This window comes from Phasianus colchicus, chromosome 12 (genome assembly GCF_987193195.1).
Source record: "Phasianus colchicus chromosome 12, bPhaCol1.hap1.1, whole genome shotgun sequence".
Taxonomy (NCBI): Eukaryota; Metazoa; Chordata; class Aves; order Galliformes; family Phasianidae; genus Phasianus; species Phasianus colchicus.
In genome coordinates, this window is record NC_143447.1 from 12,730,588 (window position 1) to 12,756,927 (window position 26,340).

Consider the following 26,340-nt stretch of genomic DNA (forward strand, 5'->3'; position numbering starts at 1 on the left):
TGGTTCCCAGACCCTCAGGACCGCAAGTTCGAATCCCGCTCCCGCCGCCCGCCCTCGCGCTCACCTGTAGCCCAGCCGGGAGATGTGTTGGCTGCGCAATCGATCCCGCAGCAGCAGCCGCGTCTCCAGCGTGAGGCTGCGGGCGGCCGAGTCCCCCACGGCGGCCGCCACCACGCTGCCTTCGGGCTGCAGTGCCAGGAAGTCGCGCAGCCGATGACACTCCGCGGCCCGTAGGTGGGTATCGAAGCGCCCGGCCGCTGCTACCCGCCCCGTGCCGGCGTCCAGAACGCGCAGGTTGAGCCCGCGGCTGCCCCACCGCCGCTCCGAGGAGTAGGGACCGTGGCGGAGCCCTCCGGGGTGCAGGGTTTTATCCAGGAGGCTCCAGGAGCGGGGCCGCCGCCCGTGAAGCTCCAGCACCCCGCCGCGCCCCACGCCCAGGAACTTCTGCCCGAAGCCGTCCACGGCCACCCCGTCGGCGGCTCTCCCGTACAGCGAGATGGTGGCCCGCGAGGCGTAGGGGCAGCGCTCCGAGCCGACGTGCAGCTCCCCGCCGTCCCGGATGAGGATGTAGCGGGCCCGCAGGGTGATGGGCGGCCCGTGGGGGCGGTCGGCGAACACCACCTTCCCTGAGGGACGCGGGGAAAGGAGCGGGGTCGGGAGCTGGAAACGCGGGGTGCCACCCGCATCCATCCCCCTCTCCGTCCCCCGGGCCGCTTACCTCCGTCGCGGATGACGAGGGAGTGGAAAGCAGCAGAGCTCTCCAGCCGCAGGGCTGCTCCCCGGCCCACCACGGCGTGGCGGCGGGTGTCGGAGCCGGGGTGCCACGGGACGAGGTGCGGGACGGGCTGCGGGCACGGCCCTGCAAGAGAGTGGGGCAGCGGCAGCGCGGCGATGCGCGGAGGTGTGGGGGGAGCGGGGGTCGCGGTACCGACCTGCGCACTGCTGCCGTTCGCTGCTCCCGGCGCGTCCCGCGGCGGCACCGGCATCGGTGCGAGGGGCAGAAGGAGCGCAGCCCCGCTACCTGCTGCCCCAACACGTGCGGAGCCGCGCCCGCCGCTTCTCCGCGGCTTTGCACGGAGCCGGCGCAAAGACGCATTTGGCTTTGGATTGTTTCTCTTTTCTTCTTCTTCTTCTTCTTCTTCTTTTTTTTTTTTTTCCTTTCTTTTTTTTCCCTCCACCTAACAGCATACACAGAAACCCCTCCCGCTTCCCGCTCCGTACAACCCCGAGCGCAGAGCGGCGACCACAACAACGGGACGAACAGAGAGAGCCGACGACGAGAAGGAAGAAAAAAAAAAAAAAATACCGCACCACCACCCCAGAGGCAGAACGACTGGAAACACCGGCGGGTCCCAAACTCCGGCTGCACAGAGCGCTTACCCAACGCCGGCAGCGCGGTGCCGCAAACTTTGGCGGCCGCCTCCCGGGAGCTCCCGACACGGCTGCAGGGCAAGGACACAGGCAGAAGTAGGGGCAGGCAGGCGCAGGCAGCTCTCGCTCCTCCACTCCGGCTGCCTCCCCTCTGCCTCCCTATTTATATCCATCTTCCAGCCGCCGGCGGTGCCCGCACTGTTTACAGCAGCTCCGGCTGCTGCTGGCTCCTCCCAGCCGGGAACGATTCCTCCAGCCCGGACTGACATCCGCGGCCGGCGTCCAGATGCTGGGGCTGGGAAGAGCCCCCCTGCCAGGTTCCGAGCCGCTGGGGCTGTCCCGGCATCCCGGGGGGGGACCTTGGGGACTCAGAAGACCCTGGTACACTGTGGGCTTCGGGGCCCATTCTGGGTCCCCAGGCACAGTGCGTGCTCCCATGGGGAGCCCTGTCCTACAGATTTCTATGGGGAACATCAGAACCCAAACATCCCCTGTGACAGCAAGTGAACAGAGAGGTGTCTGCCGCCTCACCTCATGTCACCTGGCTAACTTGAATGCAGAGCCAAAGACTTCCCTTTAGAAAGTACCTCAAAGAAATCCACATGCATTTACCTCTCTGACATGGACCACACTCACTCTTACAGACACCTGCCCAGCCTCCAGCCTCAGTGCTGGAATGCCACCACCGCTTTTATTTTCCATGAACCAGAATATCACCTTTTCCCCGATCACCTCCTCCCTAGGCTATAAAACACAGCAGAACAGAACTTCCTGGGGACACCATTTACTTCAGTCACTTCTTCCCATCCCTCATCCCTGCTCTGCAGCCCAACACCCAGCAACAAGGCCAAGCCAGAAGGCAGCAGTGCTCCCACATATGGCCAAAGCCAAAGCGCTGCGAAGCCACAGGTGCCGCGTCTCAGCGACAGTTGTGTGCCATCATCTGGTCAAACTGCTTCAATCTGTCACCACTGAAATCTACTCCAGCTAAGGATTTCTTCTGATGGAGGGCACAAAGAGGCCATAGGTACGTTAGGAACAGTGGGTAGAATAGAAGACACAACTGCTCCCCTACACCCTGCTCTGGATGCCGGATGCTGGTGGGTGTGAACACAGTTCCCAGCCCAGAGGAACACGTTGGGAGAGGCTCAAGCTGCCACCTTTGCTGCTGGCTGTTCACTGAATACTGGCACTTCTATTTCCGTCTCAAACAGCTTTTGGCATTTTCCTTCCAAAAAGGGAGCAGCATTAGTCAGCGTTGTGCCTCGTTCTTATCTGAACGCGACATGTATGGACGTGAGGTACAGCAGCCTGGGTTTGTGGTTTTGGCAGATAGGTGGATCTGCTTGTGGGAGCTGCAGGCAGGACGAAACAAACAGGAGCGTGTCATCTCCAATTACCCTGAACCTTATGGTTCTAGGAGTGGAGGTAGAAGGGAACCCAAACCTTCATTTTACGCTTCTCGGGTCCCTTGAAGCCTCATAGATTTGTATTTAAAATATTTACTCTAAGATTCCATGGACTTAATTGCAACCTAAATAAAAGATGGCAATGATTAACCCAACCAACCCAGTGACAGCAGAAATAAATGTCATTCAGACTTCGGTCAGCACTCAGCTCCATGCGGGTCCTACAAAGCTGTTAGCAAAGCCAAAGGTGACTCTGGTTCCTATGGGTCTTTTTTGGAAAAAGAACCCCAGATTTGGACAGGGTTCAAATCCTTCACAACCATTTCCCCTGCAGCCTCAAAACCCACTGAAATGCACTGCTGAGGGCCCTTTCCAAGAGAAAGAATCCTCCTTGGAGGTGAACTATCTATTTTCTTCTGCATTAAGCTTTCACCGGCTGAGGAGGGAGATTGCAGAGCAGATCACGGGCAGATCATCTCATTTCTTTGAAGAGAGCCACTTCACTTCCAGGAAAGCACACACATTCTGCATATTGAGCAGAAGTGAGCTAAAGCCCTTTCCTTTTTCCTGCAATGGGAAACCACAACAGCCTACCGCCTACTGTACATCTTCCTTGAAAACAGACAAATCAATCCGATCTCACAGGGTGGCTCCTGAAGGCGTGTTTCCCGGGCACACTCCCTGGCTGACCGCTATCCTGTTTCCTTATTGCCACCCGGGGAAAGGAAGGAGAAGAGGAGTCAGCGTCCCCTCGGCAACGCCCGCTCCCACGTTCCCCCCTCCGCCGCCCGAGCGCTGCCGGCCCCGCGCTGCTCCACCGCCGACCGGTAGGGGGCGCCATTGCACAGCCCTCACTGCAGCGCCGTCCTCCGGCCCCGCGGCGCCGCTCAGCCCCGCAGCCCCGTGACTCAGGCACCTCCTGCCGTCCTCCTCATTACATTAGCAACGTTTCTTTAATATGTTTTTCCCTGCGCCTCTTCCTCGTTGCACATCTGCCATCCTCTGTGCCTGTTTTTTTTTTTTTTTTTTTTTTTTTTTTCTGCCTTAGTTTTGTATTTTCCAAACGCATTTCCACAGACAGCCCCCAGTTCCCAGCAGGGCACTTCGTAGAATCATTAAGGCTGGAAAAGAGCTCTAAGATCCAACCCCAGCCCACCCCACCAAGCCCACTGACCACATCCTCAGTGCCACATCCCCACGGTTCTTGAGCACCTCCAGGGACGGTGAACCCACCACTCCCTGTGCATCACAGCTCTTTTGGAGACAAAATTTTTCCTAATATCCAACCTGAACCTCCCCTGGTGCAACATGAGGCCGCTCCCTCTCATCCTATTGCTGTTACTGGGAGCAGAAGCTGACCTCTGCCTCACCACAACCTCCTTCCAGGGAGTGTAGGGAGCGATAAAGTCTCCTCTGCACCTCCTCTTCTCCAGACTGAGCCATCCCTGTTCCCTCAACCACTGCCCACAGGACAGTTTGGACCTGGCTCCAAACACCGCTCCCTGCTTCTGCTGGCTGCACTATTTCTGATACAAGCCATTGGCTTTCTTGGCCACCTGGGCTCACTGCTGGCTCACGTTCAGCTGGCTGTAAACCAGCACCCCCAGATCCTTTCAGTTCTTCACCTCAACAAGGAAGCAGGAAGTGCTGCCTACCTGTGCCCCAGGTGCTGGGAGCAGCACACTCCAAACATGTGCATCAGGGATGTACTCGGGCTGCTGTGAGCCTGGCAGCCACACTGGGCTGGAGATGTCACCACAGCATGGCTTTTAGCACCTGCAGACAGCACAAACACTGCTCACAACTGACCCGCGGCACATTGCCCTCCTAATACCCCACCACTGGAGCACCTTCAGCCCCAGTCAGAGAATCAGAATCATTTGAGTTGGAAGCGACCATCTGGTTCAACTGCCCTGCACTGAACAGGGACACCTACAGCTGATCAGGTGCTCAGAGCCCCGTCCAGCCTGACCTGAAGTGTCTGCAGGGATGGAGCACCCACCACCTCTGTGGGCAACCTATTAACCTGGGCCATTGCTCAGCCAAGCACTGCGGCCTGCAAACCAGAGCAGCCCCACCTCAGTCACTGGTGCAACACAGGATCAAAGCACACCTCTGTGAGTACCTACCACTGTGCTCTGCTTTGGGTTTTGGTGGTATCTTCCTTGCTTTCAGCATGTGCTCCTTGAGCAGAGTGAAGACCTTGTGCTGCTGGCCCTCAGTGAGCACGCCCATGTTCCCCAGCAGCCGCAGCATCCTGTGCAGCAAGAAAGGCCTCAGCTTGTGCCGCACCATCTTAAGGGGACTGACGTACATTTTGGGCATCTTGGCATCATGGTCACAGTTGTACAACCGAAAGAGGTTCCAGGCCAAGCCAGGTCCAAAGGTATCCACTGAAATATATCTGGAAAGTTTGAGGAGCACGTCACAGGACAACTGCTTCTCTTGTGACTTCTGGCCCACGTTCTGACTTCTGCTGGTATTGGGACGGAGGAGGGGGCTGGGTCTGTGTGGTCCCACAGTCCCAGGAAGGGTGCTTTGACTGTGCAGCAGTTCGTGTTCCACATCCCACCATGAGCTGTTGGGACCCGGGCTATGCTCTGTAATAGTCATAAATACAGCAAAACTATTAAACACGAGCAAGAAGAATCCTGGTGGGTCTATATACACTTACACACACACTTCTATTAATGTTTTGCAGTATCCCTGGATGCACTGCAAATTGTTGAATCACTTTGACAAACTCACTGTGTGCTTCTCCAGGTCAAAGCAATATATTCGCAATGGACAGATTTTGAGGTACACTAGGGGGATAACATATATATAATTAATGCTTTCTATAATGCTTTATATGCATTCTAAAATGTTTATAACATTCTCTATATGCTAAATGGCTGAACAAAGCCATTGCCCTGATGCAACAGGGTTAGGCTGTGGCTTCCTCCTATGGACAAGAAGCTGCGGGAGATCTGGGGCTCCCTGGAGCTTACATTTGCTTTGAGGCAAATATATAAACACTCCCACACAGCACTGCTCCATCCAGGCTGAACCCAAAGGTTCAATTTACACCCTGAGAAGTGACCGATAAAACAATTAAATTCAACATCAGTGGACTACCACTTTGCTAGAGACCCAGGAACATTCATGAAAGCTCTACTGATGAAAAAAGATGAGGAACCCAAAGCTGAATTGCATCCTGCCCACAGTGTTTGGAACAGTTAATGCTTTAGCATAAGGACATACCACTGAATGCTGGAGGTCACGTCCCTGAGCCCTGGAATGTGCCCGCAGTGCTCGCACTCATTGCTGAGCAGCAGATGAAATGTTCCATTTCCTACAGGTCCAGCATGGCTGGGAAGCTTCAAATATTTTCTATTTGATTTCAAGATTGGATTTATCAGCCTCAAGTAGTTGCGGCTTACCGTCCAGGGGATTATTTGCATGTTTTAACCCAATTGGTTATATATCACACTGCTGTGCTGGAGGATTATGTAGCAAAGTGCACATTTATGGCCGTAATTCATCACTGAAACATAACCCTGTACTACTGGGAAACGGCAAGATGTGACCACCAAGACCAGATGGCAGCAGGTAATTCAGGAGCATCCTAACGGCTGCAGCACTTTGCATCCTTCATTCTGAGCGATCCAGACGTTGCAAGAGAACAAAGCACCGCGTAAAGCATGACTTCGATTGAACAGAACTTCGGATGCTAAAAGAAGCCCCGAGGAACTAAGGAGAAAGTGAACGAAAGGCCGATTGCACGCAGCCACCTCCAAAGCCACAAGCAAACCACGGCGCCCAGCAGAGCCCAGGCGAGCAGTCAGCCTCCAGCTCCCTCCCTTCGGGCAGCGGTCGGTGCCGGCAGCCGCACCACCTCCCAGCAGGGGCAGCCCCAGCCCAGCACGCAGCTCCCATCGCCGCCTTTAGGGCAGCCCCCAGCCCAGCTAGCTGGGCTACAGACGGCAGCACGAGGAGCCCCGGAGCGGCACCGCCTTCCTCTCCCTCTCTCCTCCTCCCCCTACCAGCACTGCCCACCCCCCCCACACTCCCCCCCGGAGGTCGTCACCGTATCGCCGCTGCCTGGGGACGCTTCTCGCCGCCTCGGGTCGGGCTCCCAGCGCCGCCACCAACACCAGCACCAGGGTGCAGCTCCTCGGGGGGCCCGCGGCCGTCCCCAGCCCGGGGGGAGCACCTGCAACACACACGCGGCGTTGGGTCGGGTCGGTCTCCCGCTGCTTCCCTCCCTGCCCCTCGCCGTTCTGCCCCGCTCACCCGGCGGCATGTAGGGCTGCCGGAGCCGCGCTGGATGGATGCTCTGTGGCTGCCGAGGCTCCTCCAGCCGCTGTCAGCGCAGCTGTGCCCGCCGCCCCCGGGGAAGCTGCAGGCACGGGCCGCGCACTGCCCACCTCGCGGCTCCTGGCAGCCCTACAGGGCGGGCAGCGTACCCACAGCGCAATGAAATCCTGAAAGCAGCACGTTTACCCTTATAGGAGAACACCCTGAGGAGGTGAGGGCTCTCTTCTCTTCTCTTCTCTTCTCTTCTCTTCTCTTCTCTTCTCTTCTCTTCTCTTCTCTTCTCTTTTTATTTGGAGAGACAGCACACCACCACGGTATGGTTAAGTTGCACTTGATGATCTTGAAGGTCTTATCCAACCTGAGCGATTCTACGATTCCACGCATGTTGCTCCAACGTTTTCTGCAGAAATACTTTGGTTTCTGCAAACCCACACCTGGCAGAGACAAGCAGCACTGCTGCCCCAAGGAGCAGCTCATCTCTGCTGTAACAAAGTTGTGAGACCCAAATATTTCACAGCTGAAAGTAATCTCTCACTCTGAAAACCAACTCAGTTTGGAGGAAGACGTCTTGCAGGACTTGGAAAGCAATACAGATGCAGCAGGTAATTTGGGGCTTGGCCCATCCACCACCAGAGCCATCCTCTTCATCAGCACCAGGAGGACAAACCACCACGGTCACAGTGCAAGTTACAACACTGGATGGTGGGGGATTGCACCAAAAAGGGAGGGTGGGTACGGAGAAATCAGTGAAATGGACTTAAATAAGATCATTAGTTTACATTTGTGAGAGCAGAACTGGGGGAAAAGGATTTTCCAGATGAGAATAAAGGTTTAGTGCTCAAGAAATAACCCCGGGAAAAGTGGGTTGTTTCTCTACTGTGTTTAACAACATGCAGTAAAACCAAATATGATATGGGTTTATTAAAGGGATGGACAATACTACAGTGTAAATACAGGTTTGGGTGCTTCCATAGCAGATGGGTCAGTGCCTGGAGCAGAGCTGCCCCACACTGCAGTAAGGACACAGAACTGGGGTAAAAAACACAGAAGCAACAAGGGTGAGAGATCTCAGTGCAAGCACAAGTTAACAGTTACGTAAGGCTCAAAGGATACACATCCAACCCCGTGCAAAACAGAACCTCCGAAGGTGAAACCAATATTTTGCTCTGTTTCGAAGTACAAACCTCAGGCAGCTCCTGATAGGGGAGCACAACTCACCTCCTTGGAAAAAAGGAGTCGGACTGCAGATGCGGTTGCGCCGCATAAACAAAGTTAGCAGGTCACACAGGAAGAAGGGGTGGAAAAAAATGTTACTTATTTACACTCCTGGAAGCCCCATTGCATAATTTACCCAGGCACACACAGCCATCTTCACAGTGACACCTCGGTAGCTCTAAAATATGCATAGCAAGTTCTCGTGAAGGCCCACGTTATGCATTTAAATGAGTCAATGTTAGCAGTTTGCTGCAGCAAACGACTTTTTTAGCCCGATCCAAAGTTTCTCTTTCATAACCTCACATCTTCCCCTTTTTCCTACATCTCAAATTCCTATTCCTTTAAACAAATGGGGACCTGAAATCCGCTGTCTGATAAACCATTTCATTTGTTGGCCACGGATTTTAACTAATAACTCTAATGCTGATGGGCAGCAGTGCTCTGAAATGCCCAAAACAGTGATGCCTTGGTACAGGGGAGAAGCTAAAAGTTTACACAGCATAAAGAAGGCCACTACTATTTATTTTCTTTACAGGACTTGCCAGGAAACATTAAAAACATCACAACTCACCTCAGAAGTATTCAGTGGACACAGAGCTGCAAGGAAAATGGTTTAAGGGACCCAACAGGTGAACAGATCTCTGACTTAGAGGGAAGAAACCCAGAGCATCACTGATAGGTCACTAATAATCACTCTAATTAACAAGAATATATTTGCATTAGTTAAACATGGATAAACTTTGCAAAGCAAAGCAGACAATGCAGAAGAACAGCAAGGCACCTACAAGGGCTATCATTAGACCACAGATTTATGAAGGTTCACATTTAAAAGAATACATCTAAAAAAAAAAAAAAAAGAGCAGATTTCCTAAAAATACAGGAAGGGAGAGACAAGTCTGAGGTGAGGATTAGCCAGTTACAGCTGAACCATCCCCAAGAGAACAGCTGAGTGTGCCAGGGCTTGGGGCATTTAATACTCAGCCTGAATCACACAGGTGCAAGCCCCACAGTGAGGGCCCAACTGACTGCACACAGGTGGGTGCCATCGTTTTCCCCCACTCCCCAAACCACTGTGAATGAAAATACCATTTTCTTTCCTTTGAAAGTAATAGCACCAAGCAACATCAACGACAAGACACACCTGCAGTGCTGACCATCCACTGCAGGTTTGTCACAAGGTCTCATGACAACAACTTCAAACTTTTCTTCTGGGCCCAGCACAGAATCATTAGAATGGCCGGGGTTGAAATGGACCACAATGCTCATCTAGTTCCAACCTCCTGCTATGTGCAGGGTTGCCAACCAGCAGACCAGGCTGCCCAGAGCCACATCCAGCCTGGCCTTGAATGCTTCCAGGGATGGGGCATCCACAACCTCCTTGGGCAACCTGTGAACAGTGCATCACCACCCTCTGGGTGAAAAACTTCTAAATGTCTAACTAAACCTCCCCTGTCTCAGTTAAAAAACCATTCCCCCTTGTCCTATCATGTGCTAATCTATTATTTAAATAACAACCAGATGCTGTTTAAAAGTAATCTTTTCAACATTTGATTTATATACCAAGCTGCAAGGAAACAAGGCTTTCCACTTCAGGATAGTTTTCCTTGGAAGGAAGGAATTAAATAACACAATTCAAGTACTTTGCATTTTCTTGCAAACGATGCACCAAATAAGATTCAATAATGCAGCGAGATCTAATCCATGCATCCTTTATTCCATTACAATCACTGTGTTGCATTCCAGCAACAGGACACAAACTGCAATCAACCGCGATCAATTTGTACAACAATCTGAGGCTTACAGTACATTTAAGGCCTTAACATTTGGAAAAATTAGACCTATGCTAGTAGTGTAACAATTGTAAGTGTTTTGCATTTCTGATGCATAATCTGTGCGATTCCAGTGTCAGAGAATCAAATCACTCCTGAACTAAAAAGATCAGCTCAATGAAAATTTAGTTACATAAATTCTTCAAAACAGAAATGTGTAAATTTTTTTCTTTTTTTTTTTTTTTTTTTTTTGTCCTGGAAACTTTATAAAACTTTAATAGCAAAATAATATAGGGATAAAAACATATTTTAACAAAATGTATTCAATCATATACAAACCGGAATTTTGCAGTTTATTGTAGCTAGACTTAACTTAAAACTACCAATTAAGAATCTATGCACAATGTAAATTCAAATATGTACAGTACTTTTAAAAAGTCTACAGGAATGCTTTACAGAAGGAAATGTCTGTTATGGCTATTATTCAGACCATCTGAATATTAAAATGAGTTTTCTAGTAGTAAATTTACACATTTATTTTTAAACAAGAGCAATTTTGTCCGTAGTTCATTTGAGAATATTCCAGTTATGTTTATACAAGTAATGGAGAAGTCATTACAGAGTTTAGCCCCATATAGTAGTTTGTTTATTATCAGGAAAAAGTATATTTCAATAATTTACTTGGGAAGATCAGTAAGTTAACAAAAGAACACTAAAAGGGAGGTGGGGGGACTTCATCACAATAACTTTCCAGTTACAATACCACAGCTAGAAACTTGACAAAAGAAAGTACTCCCTTAGATTGAACCCATGGCCGATGGTTTAGAACAAGCTGTAGCTCATAACAGTTGTGTTCCACATACTGAGAACATTGAAAAAAAAAAGTCTTCGTAGGACAGAATTAGAAACGATCAGAAGTGAGACAGAGAAAACCGATCTTCAATTAATACAGCACTAGGTAAAAAGTGTCCCCATAAGCAGCTAGTATCCCCACTTCTTTCAGGGCAACGAAGCTAAAAATTGTTGGAATTACAGTAGTTGACCATATTGTGTGCATTAGTAGAATAATTTCCAGATATAAAAGACAAATTTCATCAGATGTTTGATTAGAACACCCTAAAGACAGGGTATTTCTTCATAGTATAAAGCTATGACAGCTATCCAGTTAAAGCATGTGCAAAACCAGGTAATTTCTTCCGTTCACAGTAACTGAGGTAAAATCAGGTAGGCTTCTTCAGGAGTTGGGAAGTTCATGAGATATGAACTGTTTTAGTCTCTCTAGATACTGTGCATAAAGCTCTATGTCGTTATGCCCAGCCCCTTCCACCCAGAGTGGCTCTACTGCTCGTGGACATCGCTCGTACATTGCCAGGCCGTGGGAGAAATCGATCACCTCATCTTCGGTACCGTGGATTACCAGCACAGGAGAGGTGACTTTAGATATCTTGTCAATGCTGGGGAGGGAAAAGGAAAACACTGCTCAGCTTGTGGTTTAACTATCCATACACAATCAGCTTACCAATGCTTTTTTTTTTTTTTAACCGGCTGCAAAACCCTGGAATTGTGCCCCAACAATAGAAAACAAGGCTCACTCCCCAGATGCGTGTGTAAAATGGAGCCTGCACTACCATTGCTATCACTCCTCCAGCTCTGATGGCCAGAAGCCCCAAAGGGCAGTGGTGCAAATAAAATTTGTCACCTGAACCACCAGTGAGTAGTGCACCTGTCATAGAAGCCACTGAGGAAACCTACTGAAAGGCAAATCAGATTTAATGAGACATGCCACCAGCATGGACATTACGCATTGTCACTGTCCAGTGTAACAGATTAGGAACCAATTAACTACATTCCAGTTGTAAGACTTAACAGTCTCAGCTCATGAGGCTGGAAACTCCCAAATCAGGTAGAAACAGAAAGAAGGAAAAAACCCACAAACAACTGTTCTTTGTACTAGTTATCTAAGTTCAAATGGCAGAAAACTGTGGGAGAAACTGTGTTAAGCAAGGATATTTAACAGAAACCAAACAAAATTCACGTGGCATTTTTTGCCCTGCTATGAACAGTGGGCTTAAAGCAAGCTTTGCAGGCCAATGTACCCAGTGATCACCTCACACAGGAGAATGGAGTCTGAAGAAAGGGAAGAGTGGCACCCTCACACCTTTGAGTTCAGCCCAGAAAACTCCATTAGGAAGCATGCTGGTAGCACATGAATGTCAAGCTGGTGAACACCAGGCTTCTCTGTCTTTTCTTATTTCCAGACAGTCACTCCATGTTACCATTAGTTACCACTAATTCCAGATCAGTGTACAGGTGCCAAGTGCTAATTAACACGCTCTCCACTTCCACCATCAAATGGAGGAATTGGCCAATGACGTAACTGTGCTTTGGCTCAGGATGTGATGCAGAAGTGAGCAGAAAAATGAGTGCCAGTAATATTTGGTTTGACAGAGGACAAGTTTATTTCCTTACACTATCTAATGAAATGCATTTGGATTTGCCTGTGCTGAAAAACAAGGGAGCATGTGATTTTGGTAAGACTGGATAGAGACTTTACAAAACAACCAGGCTAATTGCTCACAATGATTAAAAAATACAGATGCTAGCATACATCAATTTAAAAACAGGCTTAAAGAAGATTTATGAAAATATGAAGTTAATTAAAAATTAAGATGTAAAATAAAGCACTGAACCTCTCACACACAAATCTCAGCATTCAGTATTCTACAGAACAGTCACTGCTTTCCAGTAAATAGTTGAATTGTGAACACATTTTGGCCTCTGTATCAATAAATACTTCTTCAGAAAACAGATTTCTCGTCATTTAAAAAGGAAAAGTGTTACTTCAAATTAAATCACAGCCTATTTCACTTTGCCTGTCTGGAATTTGAGTTGTGTGCAACTATGCTGAATATAGAAAAATATCTCAAGAACTTGAAAGACATCAGAATAATGCAGATTCCTCCCCTCGCCTGAATTCATCCCCAAATTAGCATCATAGCCAAATGTAAATATTTTATCATGAAAATGCTAAGTAAACTGAAATCTTAAGCCTGTGAAGGGTGTGTCCTGAATACCACGATGTGGCAAAGCAGGTCAGTCACATACAGTTAGAGATGTTTATACAACGTTTCAGTGGCTACAAACCGAGGTCTCATTTACTGTAGGAAACCAGGAAATCCCTTTCACTCCAGTATTCAGATAATGAAACTATTTTTTTCCACATATTCCCAGGCCATTAAGCTAGATATTGGTATTTTGCAGAAATTTGGAACGTGTCCCACTGCCAACTCAGCGACTCATAAGGCAGTATTTAAACTGCACGTTAGACTCGCTTAGTATGCTCAGCCACACTGCTCTGCAGCTAGAAAAATCTACAGAGACCACATTCTCACAGAGCCCCAGCATAAAATGTACATAATAGCAATTCACTGTAGGTGCACACAGAACTATTTTGTTTCCTGCCGTGAAGATGGACGTCTGAGCTGCACACATTCACAGAAGCACACTGCTGTTTATTTTCACTGCTTACAGTCTAAGTGAAGTCAGACTGACAGCACTGAATAGCTCAGTAGGTTAAAAACAAAATACTCAAGTGATACAGTGCGTTTTTAGGGTTTCCTCCAACCACCTTTTATTTATGTATTTATTATTTATTTGATTTGGCTGCTATCAGTTAATCACTGTTAGTTTTGTAATCAGAGCTATTTTTTTTAACTAACAGAAGCATTTGTAAATATAACATTCAAGGTCTGAGGATGATGACCAAGCTTGTGTACAACAGTTCCAAATTCTGACTGCACCTTCAGCATCTTCCATTAACTTCTGTGGAAGAACACTAAACTTGGGGACTGGACAGAAACTGTGACAGCCACCATTACTTGTGGCTGCTCAGGCACACATTTATGGCTTTCACACTCCCCCATTTCCTAACTTTAATCTGTTATCATGAAGATAAAACAAACATGAGTAACGCTCTGAGTATCCCCTGCTACACTTACTGCAAACACTGCCTTCTGAAGCAAAGATAAGTTAGCACAAAACTCCATTGAGTCCTTTGCTTTGTCTTCTCCCCTCCACGGACCACTCAGCTTTTTATCCCCATGTCTATATATGTTGCCACAAAGAGAACAACTCCCCTCTCATTTGGACATTCTCAGACGTCCAAAGACAGCTTTGTCACTGCCTTGATGCGGGACACTGATCACTAAAATATCTCACCATCTTCTCTCCAGAGCAATTCCACTTCTAACACTACCTGAAGTCTAACTATTCAAAGTCGCAACAACAAAACACCTGTAGGTGGTTAATAAAACAAATCTCAAAAGCTAGGATGTGCAACTTATAATTTAATGAAGTTTTACAGAGCCACTGAGTAATAATATAAAGACTTTGGCTGTGGGGAAAGAAAAAAAACTAGTTACGAAATCAAGAAAATATGGTTTGTCGTATCAGCACTACAAAAAGATGGTTTTGTAAATTTCCATTTAAGAGTCAAATCCCTTCAAGAGGAAAAAAAAAAACCAAACAAACCAAACCCTAAAATAAAATAAGCATCAGAATAGTACCTTGGAATACCAGATCCCTGCAAATGTCCAGTGCAGACATGCAGAAATAATAAAAACATTCCTAAAACACCTGCTCTTCCTGCATCTAGTAATTAACTTGGAACTGATGCATTTCTTTTCAAGTGAGACGCCGCTAAAAAGGCAGGTGTTTCATCTTGAAAACACTTGTACACAGTTTTCCGTAAGTAAAATAACCTACAGCTTCTTACACAAGCTTAAATTCTTCCAAGAGAGACAGTAAGTCATTCTACTTTGGTCACAGACATTAAGATCTGACATGATCCTCATCAGGGAGAAACAAAAAGAACGGACATAGGAACAGAGGTGTAAAACTGTTTTAGTTAAAAGGATCAAAGGCAAGGAAGCAATAGAAAGTGCACTACCTGAGAATACACACAAAACACAGAGCCAAGTTGAAAAGTGACCCAAACCAGACCAATGCTCTGCCTCTGCCCTCTCTCACTCAAAGCAGTGATTATCTTTACCCTTTTTGGTAAAACCACAGCAATATATTAACAAGTGATTAGAAAACAGCACAACCATTTCATGATACCACGTTACCTTCGAAAGTCAACCCAGATGCTAAGAGATTACAGGTATTAATTTGCTGTTCATTAGTCTGAAGGACTTAGCAGGATATTAACAGTTGTTAAGCTACTTATCCAAACCTGATGACATAAAAATTCTTCTATTAACAACGCACTGTACAAAAACAGGAGATAAATAATAGCAGTAAACCCTAGGAATTGTTTACTTGTTGACGTATTACATCAGTTTGAGACTGATATATCAGCCTGTTTCTTACCTGGTGAATCTCTACAGGTGTGCATACCTGAAGTTTAAAATACAGGTGATAATTAAGTCAAAGTTGCCCAGAAAGTTGCATGACTATTCCTTTTTGAACACCTAACAGTGCACTGAGTATAGAACAATCATCCTCGCAACATTTATACGTACCTTGGAAAAGCATCAAAACAATAGGTTTTCCTAGTATCAGGAAACGCTACCCGTAATCCAGACATCAAAGGAGAATGAAGGATTACTGCTGCACACTCGTACCGAGATGCCAGGTCTACTGTAGGGACAGTACCAATGCTCTGACCATAGAGAATAATGTTCTCAGGACTAACGCCATACCTGCGGAGAAAATAAATATCACTTTAAAAAACATATTCTGCATCATAAAAGATAAAAATTTGTAGGGCAAAAAATCCCCAAACATCCCTCCCATCCACTGCACTTCAAAAATCTGCTCCCAAGAGACGTAAATTTACACATCTATAACTCTAAAATACAACAGTAAAGTGAAAAATCATAGTTTATATAGGATGAAGAGAGCTACCCTGATAGGAGGAATGCCAGTTTGTTAATCTCCACCATCTTCACGAACACCTCTTTCATTCTGCAGCGTAGCAAATTAGAAATGAGACTTCCCCATACTTACAGTCACTCCCAGGAATTTCAATTAGATATTCTGTAAGCTAACCACCTCTCCACTCTCTCCATCATTAAACAATACAGTTACCCTTTTGCCCCTCCTTTCTTTCCACACAGCTGGAACAAGAAGTCCAAACTGCTTTGTTGGTGTAGATGAAGATACCAAAGAGCCTAAGAAGGGTAATTCTGTTCATTTTTTCCCTGTTGATGATTGCTGTAAGTTAATCCTCATTTTCTCTCTTCCTGCTTAAAATATGTCAAGCTTATTTTGCAATTATAAAGATACATCATTTCATAAAATTCTGGGTTCAAAGCAAGTCTTGGATGGCTCCCAAACATTCCTGTCTAGCCTGTAGGTTGTCTTAGCCTGTGTGCTGCTTCACAACTGCAAATAAGCAGAAGCTAAATTAACATCATCAATTCTAAGCTTGCAAAATACAAAGGAATTGGGAAATGGCACAGACAGCGTTGGTGGGTAGGAGGAAGAGTACAGTACTATTTGGTTACCACAACTTGTTAAGAAAGCTACAAATCAAAGCTATTTCTCAGCTGGTTATAGATTATTTATCCAGAAGGTTTCTATGCCTAACTCTATTTTCTATTGCAAGCTGTACAAAGAATAACTGAGAATATTTCTATTGGAAGATAATCTGTGCAGAATGTCTTTTTCTCAGACTACACTGTCTGAGTCCCGTTGGAATGGTTATGAAAATAAAAGTATATATATCTCAAAAGCTCCAGTTCAGGCTATATTCAGTGTACACCTGGAAGTTTTCCAACTCCTTTGATATGCTGATAGAGGTATCTGGCAGAGCTTGATAGCACTTGACTTTTAAGCAGTCAAATGATTGGGTACTTGCAAAAGAGATTAAAATTAGAATGGAAGAATAATCCAACACTGACCACCCAACTTGGTTCTATCACAGAAAAAAAACATTGGCTGTATAATAGATTCTGTGTAAGAGGAATTTTCTTAATATTTTTATGCTGCTGAACATTAGAGTGCTTTTCGCATCCACTGTAACATGAATAAGCAACTGTATAAAAATATCTCCCTAGAGGAAAATTTTATCCTCTTGGTAACCAAGCAGTAGCTCACGTTGGTGGTCTATCACTGCAGCCATGGCCTGATGTTTTAATAGAGATGTTGTAAAGCTCTCTTAGGAGAATTTTTTCCCCCTCTTACGGTCAGAAAAAGTCCAGCACGCAGTAAGACCGGGCTGATTTGAGTTTGTACATTAACAGAACCCCAGAGCAAAGCATTATCCCCATGGATGCCATCCCAGCTGCAGCGTGGTAGGTCAGAGGCAGGTACCTTTGAAGTCTGCATATGGAAACTATGTCTCCATTCTGCTGAGCTACCAAAAACAGGCAGAAATACATCAACATCAGGACATAAAAAAATGTGACGGGAACAAGTGCATATACGTAATGCTCAGAACAGAACTGTATTGATGCTGGTAGATTTTGCAATACCATCCGAAGCTCCAATATCACAATAAATGTAGAGTCCCATTTCTAAAGCATTTACAGTCTAAGCAAAGCACAGAAACAGATGTGTGGATGAGAATCACAGGATAACAAGACAGTATAAGGTAGAGAAAGAATTTCTTTAACATAATTGCCTTAGCATTGCAATTTTCTCTGGCATTGATTTTCTTTCTATTCACTCCTTTTGGTGTTATTTTGTTTCTGAAAACAGCTTATGTTGCAAATTGAGCACCTCGCTGTCACCACTACAAGCAGCCAGAAAGAAACAAATCTCAATTTCACAGTGCACTAGTTGAAGTCAGCTAGTCTATAGTATCACTAAAGAAAAAAAAAAGAAAAAGATAGAGATATCTTGAAAGTAGTCCTTCATCACCAAAATATTACAAATTTTCAGTATTCAACTCTTCAGAAAGGCAAGGTGGTAATTTTAAGAAGAGTATAAGGACACTGAGCAAGTGCATGCTGCAGCCAGCTTGTCATTTGATGGAATGCCTTTCCTATTTTGTATCCCTACTAACAGTCCACTAAGAATCTCTCAGAACATTGTGGTCGGGGATAGTCCAACTGTCCAAGCCAGAACAGTCACTGTAACAGATTTATCTCTTCAAGCCATTTACCATCAATCAGAAGATGACACCGAAATCTTACCACAAACATCAGCAGAAACATCTGCACGAACAATTTACTGTAAGGCCGAAGGACACGTGACAGCTCAGAAGCAGGGGCCATGAATAATGACAGGGGTGAGGCCCCTGGCACTGATGGCCACAGCTCGGCACTGGCACGTTCTGAGCCCTCTCGATGCTGCCCAGGCAGTGAGTCAGCGAGCAGGGCTCAGCCAAGGTACAGAACAGCCCGTGGATTTCAGCCTTAACATGCAGTACTTGGAGTGGAGGAGGGGCCCCTTCTCCTCCCTCTGCAAGCTCCTGGGTGGTGTTAAGAGATTCTCATGCAATCAGAACAGTGATAAAGAAAGTGAAATAGAAATGAGGAAGGGCGGTCATGGATAAGAGACAGCAATCAGATGGAAACTAGGTGGCATACAAGGGAGAAACAAAGTGAAAACAGCAGAAGACATTCTGAGAAAAGAGGCACTCTGCTACAACTTGTTCTCCTGTTAAGGAAGGCCTTCCACCGGCCAAACAGCAGCTACTAAAAACATCTTTCTTGAAACAAGGCGCTTTGGTGTCCAAGGAAACAGCTCTGAGGGACAGCAAGGCTCAAGGAAGGCCCAAGGTGAGGCAATGCAGGAGTGGACTCCATGCAAAGCAGTGATCTGACAAGAAAATAAGGGGAAAAAAAGAGGAGCGTGCTTGCCCTAGACAAAATCAGTTACTGAGAAGCGCAAAGATACTTGCATTGTAAAAGATGCAAGCATTTCTACTCCCCCAAACTATAGATACAGATCAGATGGCAAAGTTCTCCAGTAATCTGCTCCCATAATCGCACCAGCAGGTCACATGGATTAGGGATTACATTTGCTAGGAGCACAGGAAAAAGAAAACAAACATCTCCACAAGCAGTACAGCTGTGGGCACCTACTGCTGGCCACCTCAAGCCAGGCCCAGCTACAGCACCAACACATTCCAGTCAGCCACTAAGAATCCATATCCCTGACTTTCTTACTTACTCCTGTACAGACTAACGACAGATTTCAGACACACCAGCAGGTTGGTGTGACAGGGAAAGGATGGGAATACTGCTATCAGCAGACTACAGTGACAGGATGGGACACAGCTACCTCCCATTTAATGTGCTTAGCTGTATGACTGTAGTTTGCACTGTGCTCCCACCCCAGTTTTCTGAAACAAAAGCGTGTGTGAAGTACTAAAAGCTTTCTGGCTGACAGCACTCCGTACAGACTAAGCATTATCATTAAAAAAATTCTTATGAGCACGAGACACTGAATTTATTTTTCTTCCTTTAGGGCTTCAGCTTCGAGCAATACTGATGGAAAGTTTACCACTGCTATTTTTATTCCTTCCTTACTCCACTGCAAGCACCAGAGGAATGCTGCTGCAGGACTACAGAAGTGCCATACATCCCAACCCAGCCTGTTCTCAGCCAAAACTGCAGGAGCTGCACCAATCCTCCAAGGTGCTGAATACATATTTTCAATAGTGAAGCCAGGTTTTTGTTTGTTTGTTTGTTTGTTTTTAGAATTACTCAATCACTGAACTTAACCACATCTTTTACTTTCAGTTTTGAAATGTTATGGTATTTGCTGCCCCAGAACCCTTTACCTAATCTGTAAAGCACATACATCAGCACGGGTACAGCAATAGCAGCAAATCAGAGTTTTAAAGCTACTAAAACCCAGTTGCAGTATCTCTATCTCAACAGAGAACACCACAAAAGTGTTTTGACAACACAAAACCCATTCACCACGCTGTTGAGGCCTACTGTATCACTGCTACTAAAATAAGGCAGCAACTGGTGATGAAGTTCTTCCTTACAACAGAGTATTTAAACAGAAATGACCAAAAAACCAAGGTAATTATCTCATGTGCTCTTTCAGTATGAATCTGTGCTCTCCCCTCTCAAGGCAAACAACACAAGGAAATGATTCAATTTTAAAATATGGAGCAGGAACCTAACATACATCTGGAGTGATACAACTCAAACCATACTTCAAGGCAATAGTGAATTCTCAAGTATTCTTACTAGAACAAGCATGCAGCTCTGAGCAAGTAAAGTCTTCAGACCTCAGTACAAATCTGTTTCTTCCTCTTTACACAAATTCCTTCAATTTCCCTCAAATTAAGATTTTAAACATGCACATACTTAGCAACATGGGCATTACAATCATTTCGAAGAACAAAGAAAACACTACAAATTACTGTTACAAACGCATTATCTCTAAATGGAACAATTCAGAGAACTTTAGATTGCTTGTTAAGAATCTCAAATAGGTTTTTCTGAAGAATCATTATAAACTTCTGTAAGTGATGTGTCTACAGTTTCAGCCCCAATCAAGTAAAAAACCCACTTGCTGATTGAATATCTTGAACTTAAGATTAAATCTTTATGTCAACAAAACAAAAGGCAGTCAACAGGAGAGATTTGCTCAGTAAGTATTCTTGCAAGCAATTATTTATATTATCAGAACAAAATACTGAATTTCACATCCTGCTTCAGCAAGCGCCACTCCAACATCTCAGTCAAAACATCACAGAATTTACAGCTGATTTCCAGCCCAAATGCCAACTCTAAATTGAAAGCAAGGCATTAGATTAAGGTTTTTTTTTTTGTGCTAACCATCAACTGTCAAATGAGAAAATCAGAATTCTTTCACAACTCACAGGAATCCCTGGCACACAGTAAAAGTCTCTATGCCAGTTCTTCATTCAAGTTTCCTTGAATTCACACAAACGTAGGTCTACAATTCTTCACTGTGTTCACAAGCACAATAGACACTGATGCTGATTCCTTTAAATTAGGCAATGACTTCCTTCTCTACCTCCTTCCTGCACAATTCTAACTAGAATGTGATTCAAGTTCAGGTGTAGCAGACTCATCACTGAGTTCATGTTTTCATTGTAGCAGGAGCCAGAAGCAGTTTGCAGAGTATTCTGGCTTACAAAACTGCAAGAAAGAGACAATTTGTGTTGGCACATATCCCAGCACGCTGTCACAGGAGCAGACGCGTAATTGCACAAATGTGTTCACACTCAAAATAATTTCAATGTCTGCCAAAAAAATTTAATCAAGGAATATACTTCAGTTTTATATCACTACTATTTTATTGCCACTTTAGAGTCATTTGCTTACACTATGGAGAAAATCCACAGCTAATCAACAGAGGCTAATATTGGAGATACAGAACAAACCAATGACAGCTGAAAATTCCCCCTTAAAGGTTATTTTAGATGTTCACTACTTGTAAATACCATGGTACAACAGGCAACTGCAGCAGTAACCCAGTGATATAGTAGAGCTTTTTTGTTTAGTTTTTGTTTTTTTCCCCTCTAGTATAAATAAATGGATCAAGCAGAGGCAATGTGGCTTCCTCCAGGCACTTCTGTAGGACGACCAGCTGCACTGCAGTAACACACATCAAAGCTCTACAACTGCTTCTTGGTTACTGCCTTGTGATAACCAGCTATGTGCTACCAAATATTGAGAACTGTGGCCAAGGTTCAGCCAAGTCCTAGCACAGATATTGAATATCCTTGGCAAGCTCCATCAACCACAACAAAACCAAGGCAGGCAATCTACACACTGCTGAGTAGGAATGGCACAGCATGCTTGCCCTGAAGAACTAAGACAGGTGAAAAAAACACTATTTCATGGCATTCTCTGGTATAAACTACAATGAAATAGCATTTTGTATTAATTGAATTACACTGAATTGTTTTCTACTACATCCCCTTGGAAAAAAGCCTATAACTATAAAATTAGGGAAAAAGAATTTTTACTAATTTCTAATAATTAACCAGATGTATTTCTAAGAGTGCTACCTGACCAGCCACACAAGCCTCCCCACCTCCCAGTTCACACACCAACACTATATTGCACAATGGCAGAAAAGCAACAGAATTGAAAAACTCCTCTTTTTGCAGACATTTCTCCTCCCAGATTACTTCAAGCACGATGACGGATGTGGAAATGAGCACCTGACACTGAAGTCAGGCATATGGATATATAATAATTTCCACCTGTTAGGCAAACAAAATGGCCTTTGCTAAACCAATAAAAGGTGGAGGGTAGAAAAAAAAATGAGCTTTTTGGAAAATATCATTCCTCAGGTGTCACATACCACCCTTCTCTCCCTCAACAACACCAACTGCTCTAACAAACACTCTTACCTCCACCAACTAATCTTGCCTTGCATCCCCCCACCCTTATGACTGTAACAGCAGCAGCAGAAAATCAGCTTAGACAGTACTACTGCATAGCTTAAACCATAGCCTGCCTCATTCCCTGTCGGGGTATAACTGGTTAAACTCAGTACTGTACAGGAAAGAAAAAAAAGAGAATTATGGCAGATCCCAAGTTCGACACAAGCCTATGTCATACTGTAAACACAGTACTTAGACATGCCAGATGTTCAGACAGATTATTCCTGGTTCACTCAGGGGGTTCTGGTTCTCAGCCAAACTACTGTATCTCCTTTCCAGCATCTCATGGCAGTGGAGAGTTCAGATAAGAATAGAAAAAGCATATAGAGGAAAGGAAGCACGTTAAAAAATTTTAAGAACTAGATGTGTTTATTCCATAGGAAAGAAGGTTTCAGAAACACAACAACAGGAGTCAAATATGAAAGAAGCAGCTGCAAAGATGAAGATGGGATGCACTCTGGCTGGTTTCAACAGGACAAGATGGAATGGGCAAAAACTGCAGCAAAGGGGCTTAGGTTAGGGTTTTTTTCCCCTATCATCTGAGAAAGTACAGTAACAGCCCAGTGAGACAGCAGAATTTCCATGACTTCACGTTTGCAAGAACAGTTCAAACCACCACCCATCATGAGTAGGTCACAAATAACCGGTCCGGTCTTGGGAATGGATGGTACTTTCTCACCTCCATTTCCTGTACTTAAGCACCTCTGTGCTCAGAGGGGCTTCTCACTGGGGATAAGATGTTTTCCTGTAAACAATAAAGATTACTGTTTGATATAAACTGAATAGATTTATAAAGCTTTAGGATAGGGGTTGATTTATTATTTTTAAATCAATTCCTTAGCATGTTAGCTTCTCTAAATAAAACAAACTTTTTTTCCCCATCCAAATGGGATCTTAAATTTCTTAGTGCCTGAAGAAGCCATGTTTTAACATGGAAAACATTTCATTTTTTTCCAGAATCCCAATACAAGTGTGCTCCTTCTCCAATTTTGCCACCTGTATGGTTGTAGAATTCCACGCCATTTGCAGCACTGCCACGTGCTCATTTTGCACCACGTTACCACCATTCTGCTGCCAGCCCAGCCATGCCACAGCCCTGCACCCTGGCAGGCAGCAGGTCCACTCTCCAGCCCATCTGCTGCTAGTCATAAATCAGGCTCTCTCCTCACACCCATTTATAGCTCATGATCTTACAGCAGAGACCACTCAACAAATGCAGACTGCGTCTAGGCGCTCTTAAGTTTTTGAGCATTCTTCAGGCAGAAACAAAAGAGAAACAAACAGAGGATAACAAAATAGTTGGTGGTGTGCCTCATCAGCTGGGAAAGACTTCTGCAAATCTGCATTCTGGAAGAAGTCTCTTCCAATCTAGCTGAACTGAAGCTAAATGGGATACAGAAGACAGGGCAGAAAACACGCACGCTGTGCTCTCTGGTTTATTTATTTATTAAGGAGGTGCCAAGAAAGACCTCTTTTGTTTTCTCTTGCACTGAGAACTCAATTGTATTTATAGCATGACCCCCCAGCCCCCCCAATATGGTCCAATGCTAAACTCTGGTGTTCTGTTTATGCTAGGCTGGCTGTTTGTCTACCACATGAACTGGCTATTATGTATAAAAGCCTGGCTTTGAAACAGTTGCTTCTGCAGGATGGAGGTTTTTTGTTTTTTTTTTATTTCCCCTCCAGACAGCAACGCAAGATACACAGAAACCAGTAAACCTACTTTCACATTTAATCAGGAACTCAGATCATGGGCATACTGGTGTGAGAGAACAACGTAGCTCTGCCTTTACCATCATTCATTCTCTCATACTGAGACAAAGTCAGCAAGAAGGCCACTGAAAAATGAGCAGTGATGTGGCTGAGCCTTCTGTTGGAACTTGTGTCTTTATCATTCCACTACTTCACAACACTGAGATGAATAACACTCCAATACTCAGGGTGTGCTCATACAATGAGAGGAAGGGGACACTTTCCTCAATTAGTCCCATGGGCTGTTCTTCAGTTTGTCTGCTGTTAAAGACTTTGGCTGCTCAAGAGAGCAGGACATTACAGCATATAGGAAGCCATGAACAAACTACTGTTGATGTCAGGAGCATAACAGCTTTGTCTTCTGCTTATGATGAAACTGTGATTTATTTTTTAACTTCTTAAAAGTATGATGATACACATACATCTTATAGAACAAAAAGAGCAGCAGTATCTCCACATAACAGAAAGAGGTGTCCTCTACTGAACTTGGTGAAGAACCAAGCCCCCTGTATCTGGTATGATGACAGCTAAAACACATTCTGAGAAATGTGAAAAATCAGTTTCAATGATTAACGGAACCTTCTGACCACGGTGCCCTGCAATTAAGGGTTTCAATCACATGTTCAATCACATGAAACAAGGGTTTCTCACATGTACTCGCTGCAAGGGAAGAGAGATACTAAGGTTAGTTGATGTAGAAGTAATTGTAAACAATCTAGGTGTTACCATCCTCTGGACACTCAAAGAAGCCTATAACCAGCACATATCACAGCACTTTGTTAACTTGCTCTCTCCTTAAAAGAAAGAAGCACGCTTTGACACTTTAGCACTATTTGAGATCTGTATCACTAAAGCTCTTCAAGGTTTATTTCAACTCTCTGCTCACAGAAGCAAATACAATCAAAACCACTGTAAAGGGAAAGACAATCTAGTACCAGTGGAAGTAAGAATTAAACACACACATACATTCAACTGTATTTGCTTCCTTGATTGACAATTTTAGAAATCAATTACAGCTCTGAAGCCAGCACTGTGTCACCAGGTTAAGGTTTTGAAGACAATTCCCCACTCTCCATAGTTTCTTGCTCGAAGTGCTTTCTCAGAGCAGCTTTGATTTACACCATTTAGTCACAAGATACAGTGGGTAGATGGCACACTAAAATGAATCTCTCACTTAAGTTAGTTTAAAAACAGAGCATTAGAGTTGCTTTAAAAAAGTATTTTGCATTTAATTAAGTTGGTCTGTAGCAAATAAACATGCAAGACAGAAGTATTAAGCTTCATTTATCAAAGATAAGAAACCTGTTCTTAGAGGCCAGTAAAATCTCTGTTGACCACACCATCAATAATTCACAAAAAACACAGTCAGCTATATTCCATTATATACTCTTTACTGAAACCAGTGTACCATATCCATATAGCCAGTCTCTGAGGTGCATTTAAATAACTTGTTACAGCAGAGAAAATTCTGTCACTTTTACAGAGAGGCTCCACTCCAGAAGTATTTTCTGGAATGAGGAATTTATTACCCGCACCCCCAGCTTCTCTCTCATCTCTATCCTGTTGTGGTACTTTTATTTCAGCTACACACGTCACACTGTATGCTTTGTAATACAACAGCACTAAGATATGTAAACATTTACAGCACTTTTTAAGAAGACATTAAAGTCTGACAGCCTGTAGCAAGAAGCCTGCACTTCCATTCTGGATATCCTGTCCTCAAAAGCTGAAAAAAAATGAGGTAAAACGCCTCCTAAAATTGTACTCTTAAAAGGGTTGCTATAAAACACCCCTGTTGTAAGAACAAGAAAGATTTGATGATATCCATGCGTGTAAATGTAATATCTTCCTATATAAAGATTTCAAGTAAAGCAAGGTATGTGCCTACTAGTACAGAAAGTGTTCTTGGGAAAAAGAATCTGACTCCCTAGGAAACATTTTTTAAAAAGTGCAAATATTAACACTGGTTATGCAGTCCCACCAGTTCTGTGTTCACAGCTCCTTCTTACATTTCTTATGCTTCCAAACTGGAGAGCCCTGCCTGATTCCTGAGGCTGAGAACTCACAGCGAGCCAATGTGTGCTGGCTGCCCTTCCAGCCCATCCTGCCGCCCTCGCCTCCCCTGGCTCCACCCTGGCAAGGGGAGAACACAGGTCTGAAAGAAGCAAGCTCACAACTCTCCACACATTTC

At 45.0% G+C, this 26,340-nt stretch overlaps 4 protein-coding genes across 7 annotated transcripts in view; all 4 read right to left on the minus strand.

Moving 5' to 3' along the window:
• The window catches only part of LOC116225371 (cell surface hyaluronidase CEMIP2-like), a 45,537-nt gene extending 44,224 nt beyond the window's left edge, over positions 1–1,313 (minus strand). For both annotated transcript variants that reach the window (XM_031587708.2, XM_090148985.1), the window contains exons 1-2: positions 719–1,313; positions 65–626 (exon numbers count right to left, since the gene is read on the minus strand). In XM_031587708.2, the coding sequence (XP_031443568.2) occupies positions 65–626; positions 719–986 (830 nt within the window). In that variant the 5' untranslated portion in view covers positions 987–1,313. The remainder of the gene's footprint in view (positions 1–64; positions 627–718) is intronic.
• Positions 1–1,527, minus strand: part of CEMIP (cell migration inducing hyaluronidase 1) — a 102,220-nt gene extending 100,693 nt beyond the window's left edge. The window contains exon 1 of one of the 3 annotated variants that reach the window (XM_090148982.1): positions 1,312–1,527. The gene's annotated coding sequence lies outside the window, so the exon portion shown is untranslated. The remainder of the gene's footprint in view (positions 1–1,311) is intronic. The other 2 variants (XM_090148984.1, XM_031587706.2) reach the window with 2 other exon arrangements.
• Positions 1,528–1,775: 248 nt separating this feature from the next.
• LOC149916280 (uncharacterized) lies at positions 1,776–7,902 on the minus strand. The gene is made up of 4 exons (XM_090148986.1): positions 7,056–7,902; positions 6,850–6,975; positions 4,910–5,380; positions 1,776–4,556 (listed from the first exon to the last, which is right to left on the minus strand). The coding sequence occupies exons 1-4, from the start codon at positions 7,063–7,065 to the stop codon at positions 4,432–4,434; spliced, it is 732 nt and encodes a 243-aa protein (XP_090005112.1). The 5' UTR covers positions 7,066–7,902; the 3' UTR covers positions 1,776–4,431.
• A 2,085-nt stretch (positions 7,903–9,987) lies between these two features.
• Positions 9,988–26,340, minus strand: part of ABHD17C (abhydrolase domain containing 17C, depalmitoylase) — a 31,811-nt gene continuing 15,458 nt past the window's right edge. Inside the window, exons 2-3 of the mRNA XM_031587709.2 lie at positions 15,586–15,765; positions 9,988–11,517 (exon numbers count right to left, since the gene is read on the minus strand). Of these exons, the coding sequence (XP_031443569.1) occupies positions 11,298–11,517; positions 15,586–15,765 (400 nt within the window). The 3' untranslated portion in view covers positions 9,988–11,297. The remainder of the gene's footprint in view (positions 11,518–15,585; positions 15,766–26,340) is intronic.

What these genes read in the sequence shown, in the direction of transcription:
- LOC149916280 (XM_090148986.1), bottom strand. An exon ending in CCCCAGGCAGCGGCGATACG is followed by an intron (nt 5,381 to 6,849) that starts GTGACGACCTCC and finishes TGACTATTACAG; the next exon opens with AGCATAGCCCGGGTCCCAAC. An exon ending in ACCCAAAGCAGAGCACAGTG is followed by an intron (nt 4,557 to 4,909) that starts GTAGGTACTCAC and finishes TGCTGTCTGCAG; the next exon opens with GTGCTAAAAGCCATGCTGTG.